Source organism: Triticum aestivum, chromosome 6A (genome assembly GCF_018294505.1).
Source record: "Triticum aestivum cultivar Chinese Spring chromosome 6A, IWGSC CS RefSeq v2.1, whole genome shotgun sequence".
Taxonomy (NCBI): domain Eukaryota; kingdom Viridiplantae; phylum Streptophyta; class Magnoliopsida; order Poales; family Poaceae; genus Triticum; species Triticum aestivum.
In genome coordinates, this window is record NC_057809.1 from 349,051,989 (window position 1) to 349,062,362 (window position 10,374).

The 10,374-nt window shown below is 44.9% G+C and overlaps 1 protein-coding gene across 1 annotated transcript; it reads right to left on the reverse strand.

The window, feature by feature from the left end:
• Nucleotides 1–879: 879 nt before the first annotated feature.
• On the reverse strand, nucleotides 880–10,030 carry LOC123127531 (ubiquitin carboxyl-terminal hydrolase 4). The gene is made up of 6 exons (XM_044547263.1): nucleotides 9,640–10,030; nucleotides 7,816–7,932; nucleotides 5,098–5,196; nucleotides 2,094–2,279; nucleotides 1,837–2,018; nucleotides 880–1,464 (listed from the first exon to the last, which is right to left on the reverse strand). The coding sequence occupies exons 1-6, from the start codon at nucleotides 9,883–9,885 to the stop codon at nucleotides 1,068–1,070; spliced, it is 1,227 nt and encodes a 408-aa protein (XP_044403198.1). The 5' UTR covers nucleotides 9,886–10,030; the 3' UTR covers nucleotides 880–1,067.
• Nucleotides 10,031–10,374: the final 344 nt, after the last annotated feature.

Genomic DNA, 10,374 nt, shown 5'->3' on the forward strand with positions numbered 1-10,374 from the left:
ATCACCCTTGACGGGGGGCCCGCCTTGTCCTTCTTCGCTGGCTTGTTGCGTTACACTCAGAAATCGTACACCGCTTGCACGAGGTGCGGACTTTCCGCGACGAACCTTGCCATAGCCGCCCTCATCGCTCTTCGAGATGTCGCGCTGCTCCATGACAATACGAATTCCCTTCTTCTTAGGCTCGACTTAGCCTCCAACACATTATGCAAAATCGCGAGCGGCGAGCTTCGTCGGGTCAAACGTTCCAAGCCAATGCTCGGTGGCGTAGCGGGCGGACTGCCACAGCCAAACGCCGCGGTCGGCAGCGGCGCTAGTGATCGATTCACACGAGGCCGTGGGACGGCGAAAGGTGGATCCGACGACAGGGAGGTGCAGCGGTGGCGGATTTGGTGGCAACGGAGTCACTGGAGGGCATGTGGCGGCACACAGCTGCGTAGGGGAGCGGCCATAGTGGCAGACGGAGGGGCGAAGGAAAACGAGGGACTCGGTGGCAGCGCAGGAAGGAAAAGGACTGCGGGTGCGCGGCCGCGCAATGTTCCGAACACACGTGAATGTGGTTTTGATTTTGCTGTAACCGTACGTGATGTACTTTTGCAGCACAATGGTCTGTTTTCTAGGCTGCCTCAAAATGTGACTACATAAATTTGCATATGGGACAACTGTTGGAGCAAATTTGCATATGGGAGAACTATTGGAGCCACGATTTTAGATATAAAATGCACCCCAAAAGAAACGGTTTTTTGGGCCGTTGACCTATTTAGGGCTGCTTTCTAAGGTGAGCATTGAATATGGCCTTTTTGCATCCTAGACAAAGCACGGCGGTCCAGATTGCCGGAGCATCTGGGCTCAGGAGCCAAATCGCCATACAAGTTCTGTCCGAATCTGAATACCCGTTTGGTCTCTGTTACAAGAAAAACTTTAGTCGAACTTTCACTTATCGAATTACTCTATATTCTATTGCAGTGCAGTAAATAAACTGAGGAAATTTTGAAACCAAAAGGTATCAGGTTCCCATCCTGCACACTGTAATTATTATTTTCAGCGCTAGCACTAATCCTGGAAAATTCCTAGCTCTTTGCAACGCTCTCATAGAACAAGATGTAGCCATGATCGCTGTTGCCAGAATATTCGCGAGAAGAACCATAGAACGTTTGCAGGGTTGACTCCTGAATTTTGTCAACACTGTCATCGTCAAATGACAGCCAGTGGTCGCCGCTTTTAATCTGGCTTACATAATGTCCGTGGTTGGCAGCGTTCCCAACGTGGACTACCACAGCAAAGAGTGAGTATTCGCAATCCACATCATCAGAGGCACTGCTCAGCTTCAGCTCCATGGGGTATACCACTCGGTATGACAGTTTCTTGTGCTGACTCAGCTGTTCAATGAACTTGAAGCGCTTTAAGTGGATCACCAATATTTGTGGCGCCTTTTTTATCTTCATTCTCTTCTGTGCTTCTTGCAAACTGCACAGTGCACCACAATTTCAGTGTTAAAAGGAAATAAAGCAGCACAAACGGTCTTTTCACTTATGGTAGTTCTCGACGCACTTTTCTGTCTAGGGAGGACCAGGTTGACAACCTATTGAGCAGAACATACTGAACAAACAGACATCTGAGGCACTGAGCAATCATTTTAATAACTAAATATATACTCCCTCCGTTCCGTATCTAGACAAATCTAAGACAAGAATTTTGGGACGGAGGGAGTAGATTATATACATTAAGGATTATGTTCCTCGAATTTTGTTCCTCGAATTTGATGCGTAAAGCCTCTATTGTTGCTCTGAGAGACAGAACATTAAGGATCAAAATGACAATGACATAGAACATTGTTACCTGCAGCAGTTGTCACAGAAAAACTTGTCCTCGGCATTTAAAATCTCGGTGGAAAAGAAACTCTTCAGGCAGCTTGTTAGTGAACTATTCTGTTCAATGTCGATGCTCAAATCTAAAAATGTCTCATCCTTTGCGGTGACAGTCTCACACATCAGGCACTTTGTTTCATTGGTCAAAATACCCTGCAAATGAAAATGGTGATTATAAGCACAAAATTCTTGGAAGAAACGCATTCTTGCATTTTAGCGACTAGTCACCTGAAAATTCTTGTGGACCCATGTAACCAGCGGCTCCCTTCGAACTTCATTGGCTAAATGATAAACTTCGCCATTTGCCACCCCTCCAGGGGATGTGCTTTCAGGAGAATCCTTCACAGTACTAAACTCTTTTTCCAGAATATCGACAATCTCATTCAACAAAAAATTCAAAAATTCATGGGCATCCTACAGAGAGTAAAGAGGAGTTACTTATGGAACAATTACTCTTTTATATCCCTAATGTTAAGAGTTATATATACTTAGCCATGTAATATAGTCATCGCATATTCGTATAAGGGGTTTTCTGCATATTTAACACACATGTACGTGCATATATATCGGCGTACGGCCTCATGGAAATACAAGTTACGTATTTCCTCACATTGTATTGGAGCTTAGTGTTTCCTGACGGTCAATTACATCTCATTTTCGGTCTTCAATCAAATTCTCCGGATTCTCCATACCACGCATCCTCCAATGGCCACATCGAGCCAATCCTTAGGTACATCCCCGTGGATTGTTGATTCGGGAGCATCTTTCCATATGACTCCCGATTCTTCCGCTCTGTCATCCATTAGAGTTCTAGATTATTGTATTCATGTTCTTGCCGCATATGGTACTTCTCTTCCTATCGCTAGTCATGCCACTCTTAGCACTTCATCTTTTCATGTTGCTCGTGTTCCTCGACTTACATTGCAACTCTTTTATATTGACCAGATTACTCTCTGATCGTCGTGTTATTCTTGTTGTGCCCTCCCTCCCTCCCTCCCTCCCTCTCGGTTGCTTCTCACAACATGCACAAGTAGACAAGCTGTTTTGGTGACTTGCAGGCAAATCTTTTATATTTTTGATGCACTAAAAGCTTCACTTTTGGTGCTGCGATTGCTGCAGCTGGCTGGGTCAAAAAGTTTGACTTAGGACAATCCTAGAACTTCAATTATTTTGAAATGGAGGGAGTACCATCACTATAACACTGGCCTATGCTAATGTGAAATCTATAAATGTGACGGTGCCATATGATCTCTTATCTTATAGCTTACCCTTCCCAGTATATATATACATTGTATAGAGGTTGCATCAATTAATTCGGACCGGAGGGAGTAAGTTATATTATTTCCAGATTATGCCACATTGACTATCATAATGATTTGGCTGCAAATAAACAAGGTGATCTGATAATTGTCTGATTTGTATTGTATTCTCTTATTGTTATCTGTATATACATTACCTTTTGTAAGTATATATATACATATATAAATGTATTTCCTTCATATGTAGGTGCTTTTGTAGGTTCATATGTAGGCCTTGCTGCTGGCGTTGCGGCTGGCAGGAATGTGGACCCAGGAGCTGCGGACGGTCGCGGGCCTGCCTCGTGCGGTGGCCCTCGTCTCCAGCGGCGCCCACCTCCCTCAATCTGCGGTGGAGGCTCCGGCGTGGCAGTTGTTGAGGCAACGTGGTCGATTCCCCGGCAGCGGGTGCCTTTGGCGGCGCGCCGGCCTGTGTCGTGTGTTAAGAGTTTGAGTTGTGCACTACATGCATAGTTTAAAAAGGCGCGCCTAAGCGAGCGCTTAAGCACGCCTAGGCTCTAGGCGTTGGCAAAACGCATTGCGCGTAACTATGCTTAATCTGCGCATAATTGCGCATAAGCATACACTTTGGTCAGTAAAGCGCAAGGCGGTGGCAAAACGCACAATTTACGCCTAGCGCTTTTTTGAACTATGACTACATGTAATCTTAAACTACATCTATCTCTTCCCTCCTGTATCTATCTTGTACGCTACGGCAAGGCTGTTTTGCCATCAATAAACAAACGCACACGGGTCTCCCAAGGGAGAGTAGGAACGCTTCTTAACCAAATCTTACATCGTGGTGTTTGTGTGGCGCCTCGCAGTGGACCCTTGCTGGCACTGCTCCAGCCCTGGCGGCCTCTAGACCTGCGTTCTCCAGTGTTCGTGGCTTGTCGGTGTCCTCTGCCGGTGCAGCTCTAGCCCCGGCGATTCGGTAGCCGTGCTCCTTCCAGCTCACACAGCTCGTCAACGTCCTGACGGCTATGCAACTCGGATCTACACTCTGCAGTCCTAGCTTGCCGGCGTCGCTGGTCGTCGTCACTTCCCCTGCGCCGATTCTCTCAACCTCGCCGCACCACCGACCCTGTACACCTCCACGCCTCGCTTGATGCCAGATCCCTTGTCGTGTTTGGTGGTGCCAGGTGCCACCTTCCGGCGGCCAACCCCCCTCCAGACATGGCGGCTCCGGCCTACAGCAGCTTCCTCGTCTCAGATTCTGCATCCGGAGGCTATGGGATTGCACAGAATCAGGCCAAGGAGAAGTCTCTGCTCGGCTTGCCAATGCTGGCAGCGGCGACGCTCGCGGGTGTCGTTTTCCTTCTTGGAGGCGCTGCCACGGCTTTCATCTACGCCCCTTTTCGAGCTCAGGGGAAACCTATGTCCGGTTCTATGGACCGGATGGCGGCAGCGGTGTGGCGTCGTTCTCCTTCTTGAAGGCGCTATCTTGCTCGCTCACAGTGTCCCCTGAGTTGGTTTTGGTGATGTTGGACGTCTTGCTAGTTCGGCCTGCCTCCCTTGTTCGGGGCTTAGTGAGTCCAGCTGTGTGGTTTCCTCTGTTCAGGCCGAGCATCCCTTGTCCTCTACTCCGGGCACCATGCTCACGCTTCCTTGCATTTGTGCCATGTGTTGTACCCTTATTTGTACTCATTCTAATTCCTTCTATTATCTGTATTCATTCTAATTCCTTCTATCAATGAAAAGATACGCAAGCTTTGCATATTCATGAAAAGATAATTGCTTAGTCAGTGTTTATATATGCATACATTAGTCAAGCTTTGGTTTTCATCTCCTTTGTATACAAAAATGTATTCCACGGTCTACGTACTGGTTTGCCTGGTGAATGATCATGTGAATGACGGGTAGCGCGCAGCTAATCTAGTTACCAAATAAATAAATACCTGAGCATTAATAAGCTTTGTAAGCTATCTGCAAGTTACCTGGTGCATATTACTACGAAACAATTCATTCTGTTTCCTCACTCTATGGACAAAACGTTTTGGAGAAATAACACCAGTCTTTTTCTTCGATAGGCTTATCTGCAAGTTATGAGTAACCGTTGTTACTAGACGAACAAAAATGTGCAGAAGTTTCAGGTAACATGTGCAAACCAAATAACATCATGCTCATGAAATCATAAATATGGAGAGTCATTAGCTACTACTCCCTCCGTTCCTAAATACTTGTCTTTCTAGTCATTTCAACAAGTGACTACATATGGAGCAAAATGAGTGAATCTACACTCTAAAATATGTCTACATACATTCGTATGTAGTAGTCATTTGAAATGTCTAGAAAGACAAATATTTAGGAACGGAGGGAGTAGAAACTAATAACATGTCTGCTGTCTTACCTTGGTTGCAGGTGAGTTAATCTAAGAAGTCATATTTTTACGAGTTAAGACAGTTATACGAAAAAATTATTAAAATTTTCAGCAAGCACCATGCAAAACTGACAGCTGAGACAAACCAAATTAACTATGGTACTATCTAGTATCTATGACTATAATGTGTCCAATCACTGCCCTGAAAGTGTAAATAATGAGAAACCACTATTTATATTCTACTCCCTCTGTTCCTAAATATTTGTCTTTCTAGAGGTTTCAACAAATGACTACATACGAAGCAAAATGAGTGAATCTACACTCTAAAATATGTCTATATACATCCGTATGTGGTAACCATTTGAAATCTCTAGAAAGACAAATATTTAGGAACGGAGGGAGTATAATATAGTTTTCTCAGGTTCAAGTACTCTTCCCCAAATCAAACACATACATGCGTGAGCACACAAAAAACTGCCATATAGTGAGGAAAAATTTCAGTCCGGATTGTCAAGAAACAATGTAATTTTATTACTCCCTCCGCCCCATAATATAAGAGCATTTTTGACACTAGTGTAGTGTCAAAAACACTCATATATTATGGGACAGAGGAAGTACTTATTAGTGCTCTTAGTACTCCTCCATCACTCAATATAGGACGTTTTAGATACTGACACGGTCTCAAAAGTATCACTTTAACTGCTGCCTGCTTCTCTCACTTGTTATAATATGTCATAATTGACTTTTTTGTAAGAAAAAAATGGACGCCGATATCCACCACATGTGTGGCATAATAGGTATTCGCCCACACACCGTGTGTGGCATGAGCAGGGGGCAGCCCACACGGGCTGTGTGTGGGCAAACAGTAGAATTGCCCACACGTGTGGGCGCAGCTACTTCGTGCCACACGCCCAACAAGTACTACCCATCCCCACCCTGCGCGTGTGGCACGAAGCAAAATATGCCCACACGTCCTGGCGCAGCTAAAATAGGTACCCGCGGGATGACGATTTAGTTGCCATCCGGGATGGTAGATGTAGTTATCCGGGATGGCAAATATGGTTGTAAAAGCATGGCAACTCTCTCTGTTTTGGTTAACTATAGTTGCCATGTCTAATTTATGGTAGTTGCCACGTGTAAATGTGTAATCAAACCATAGTTGTTGTGTGTGATTAACTACTTGCCACATATGGTCAAACAATAGTTGTCGTGTGTGTTTACCTAGTTGCCACGTGTGGTTAATCACAGTTCCCATGTATGTTTACCTGATTGCCACGTACGCGCAACTGCAGTTGCCGTCTAGCAAACGAATCATAATTGCCATGTGTGTTTACCTAGTTGCCAGTACGCGCAACTGCAGTTGCCATCCAACAACGTACGACTGTCGTGTGGGCGAAAAGCAGTTCGCCCACACGCGCGTGGACTAGGTGGTGGCTGTGTGGGCAGAAACTAGTTCGCCCACACAGCGCAGCTGGCAACCACGTGCTGTGAGGCGTGTGGGCGACCTCTCCAACGCCCACACACCGGCCTTGTCCTACGTGGCACACGAAAACTGCCTCGGTGTGTCAAGATTCGTGCAAACTTAACTGTACGGTGATCCAGGCGTGTGGGCGAGTTGCAATGTTGCCACATGTGTGGGCGTTAGTGTTTCCGAAAAAAAATCTAGAATGAATTGCTGCTACCACTTTATTCTTTTGAACAAAATCATCATAACTTATCAATCACCAAAAAATATAGATTATCAAAGTATATTTCAAAAATTTGTGGATCCCAGTTCATGTGAACATCTAGATTATTTTTAGTTTCGACATACTGATGGTCAAAACTACGAATGATTGATTACTTGATTTGTTGGAGGACCTGCTATCTTTACACCACAGATACAAAAAGCATGAATGGATTCTTCAGTTTTTGCTACCTCTGCCCTACTTTCTGTCAAACCACAGTTTATAACCCTCTGATTAATGGAATCAAATAGCTCAGTCATTAAGTTGGTTCTGCTATCCATTAATTTCTATCAGAATTCTAATTACTTACCATAATCTCCTCTAAGAATCACCAAAAAAAACTAAAAAAACTGACTCCCATTCCCTTCATGACTTGACGACACAGTGATTTGAACCGTGTATGAGAAAAAAATCAATCTATTGGTAAGCATATATTTTTAGTAAAACCAATAATCTTCAAGATTACCATCTTTAAATTTTATGATGACATGGAATCCATGTGTGCACTGACTAGTTAGTGATAGAGTGGGTACCCTAATTGATTTTTTAGAGCAACAACCTATCAAATGTAGCAGTATATCAGCTAATAACAGTATTTGTATTTTCACCTGCGCAAAAAGATCTGCCAAGCAGGTCAACAAATTTTCCTCAGCATCTCCTGGATTCCTGTAATTTGCATAATATTCCAGCAACTGCTCCCGAAACGGAATACAATAATAAAGTGCCTGAAATAAAAGTATAATTTGGACATATTTAATATAGTACATGACACACCGATAACTGCACAGTACTTGTAGCAAGCATGAACGGATGGTCTGGGTAAAGAACCAATAATTTATTAAAATAACAAATGACAACAGGAACCAAAACTGAACATGGATAACAAATAATTGAAAACGGATAATATTTTTCATTTGTATAAGATGATCCTGATCAGAAAACAGTGAATGCTATCAACAGTACTAGGCAAAAGGCCCACAATAATACATCTATGCTAACAAATAGGCAACACAGGGATGTTAACCGTTGCTTTGTGTCAGGAATAACACTTCCCTTCAATTATATGGAAACAACCCCCTTCCCTGTTAACTGCGACGAAACATTAAACAGAACCAGTGCTATTGCCGGACTCATTTTCTTCATTTTAATGGATTTGAGAATATCAATAATCCACAATCAGTAATGCCAAACAGATATGTTGTCTGATTTGTTTCACAGGATCCATTAGACTAGTCATTCATCATGCACTCTTGAACATGGATAAGAGGACTAAGGGCATATCACCCTGCTGTAAATGTTTGCTAATTCTTGCATATTTCAAACAAACCAGGGGGGTGGGGGGCATATAATGCAAGAGCACAACAAAAGTGCCAGGATTCCTGGATTTGGAATTTTATTATATGGGAGTAGGAATACCGACATTGCAACTCTAAAGGTAAACCTGCTTGGAACAGTTAAAATTAAGGAATAACTAATATTGAAGCATATGGAGCGAAGAGTACAAGTCATAGTTGATTCAGTGAATTATATTTTTGTATCAGGTTTTAGTAGCCGCTTAACTAGCTCACCATGTCTAAGCAAATGCCCACTGCTCGTCTACAAAAAGAAAACAGGGGTACAGGAGTAGCAAACCAGTTGGCATCAGACAGCAAGAAGGGCGGCTGGTGACGGCGCCGCCAACCGGTGGTGCCTCCAAGGCCACCAACCAGAGGAAAGCCCGCCAAGGTCACCGTGGCCGGCTGGAGGATGAGCTAGCGGAGCCAAGAGCCCGACCATTGCGGCCATCACGTCCACCTCAATCCGGAGACTGATCATAGCGGCAGGGCCCAGACACTGAGACTCATGTGGGCAGGGCGACAGTGGCGGAGCTACGTGAGGGCAAAGGGTGGCCATGGCCCGCCCAGCCTAAGAGCAAAACACTCACACTATGCATGAAGTGATGGCCAGCTCAAGAGCAATTCCCTTCAGATTAGCCTGCCCAGCCCGCCCAGTTTTTTGTTTCAAGCTCCGCCACTGCAGGGCGAGCTTAACAAATTAAACGTACTGGCTCGCAAGTTACACGAGTCGAGCCGAGTTTGAATCTGAGCTCGTTATGCTAACGAGTCAAGCCAAGCTAACTCGTTATCTTAACAGACTCTAATGAGTTGAGCCGTGGCTCAACTTGAGTTGAATTCCAGCCCTATCATCCACCATCACATCACCTGAGGAGAGGCACAATTACCTAACCATATCTATCAATGACAATGCCAAATACACAAAATTCACTAGCTAGTCCCTTGAACTGTGCCTGCCGCAAACAATCAACGATACCCTAACAGTTTCGAAAGGAACGACCTAATCAAAATAGAATGCGAATACCACCAGATTGGCACGGAACATGCAGCTAACACCACGGGCCGGTCAAAACGACGTAGTAGAGGGGATTGGGTTACCTGCAGCACGCTGTTGCAGTAGCAGGTATTGCCAAAATTCTCCAGGCCGAAGTAGTGCTCACCCTCGGGGAACTGGTCGCCGAGAGTTTTCTCGAGCCTGGAGACGCCCGTCCCGACGACCGACCACCGATCCAGAAATCCAGAGGCGGCGCTGGCGAGGGACCGGAGCCCCGACCCGACCGCGGAGCGGGACTTCTCCGCGGCCGGCAGGGCCTCCGCCGTCGGCGATCGCGCCGGTTTAGCCATCCAGGTTTTTTGGACGCCCTCGCAACCAAGCGCGCAGATGTAGCCTGTTTCTGTTAGCCGATGCTTTGCTTTCTTCAACAGGAAGGCCTTTGATGTGCATCTAAGATTTGACCTTGTTCCTAACGGAAACGGAATGGCTCTAGTTGACTTTGGTGCCCAGGTCTATGGCCCGCCCAGCCCATTGCAGAAACACTGTGTGGGGTTGAGAGTAGATGAGAGCAACTAGTTAACGAGCGTTTCTTTGAAAGCCTCGCAACGATCAACGTCACTTGGCGTGTTCTCAGCCATTCGCCACGTGTCGTGTTTTATGCGATCCCTTCGATTTTTTTCACATGCGTTTTCGGCTTTTTAAATGATTTTTTTCTGGATTTTTTCGACATTTTGGTTTTTCATCGATCTTCCTTAGTTTTTCAATTAAAAAAATTTAAAAAAAATATTTTGCACGAAAAAACGTGTTTTCTTTTTTTTCGCGATAGAGCATGGTTTTGC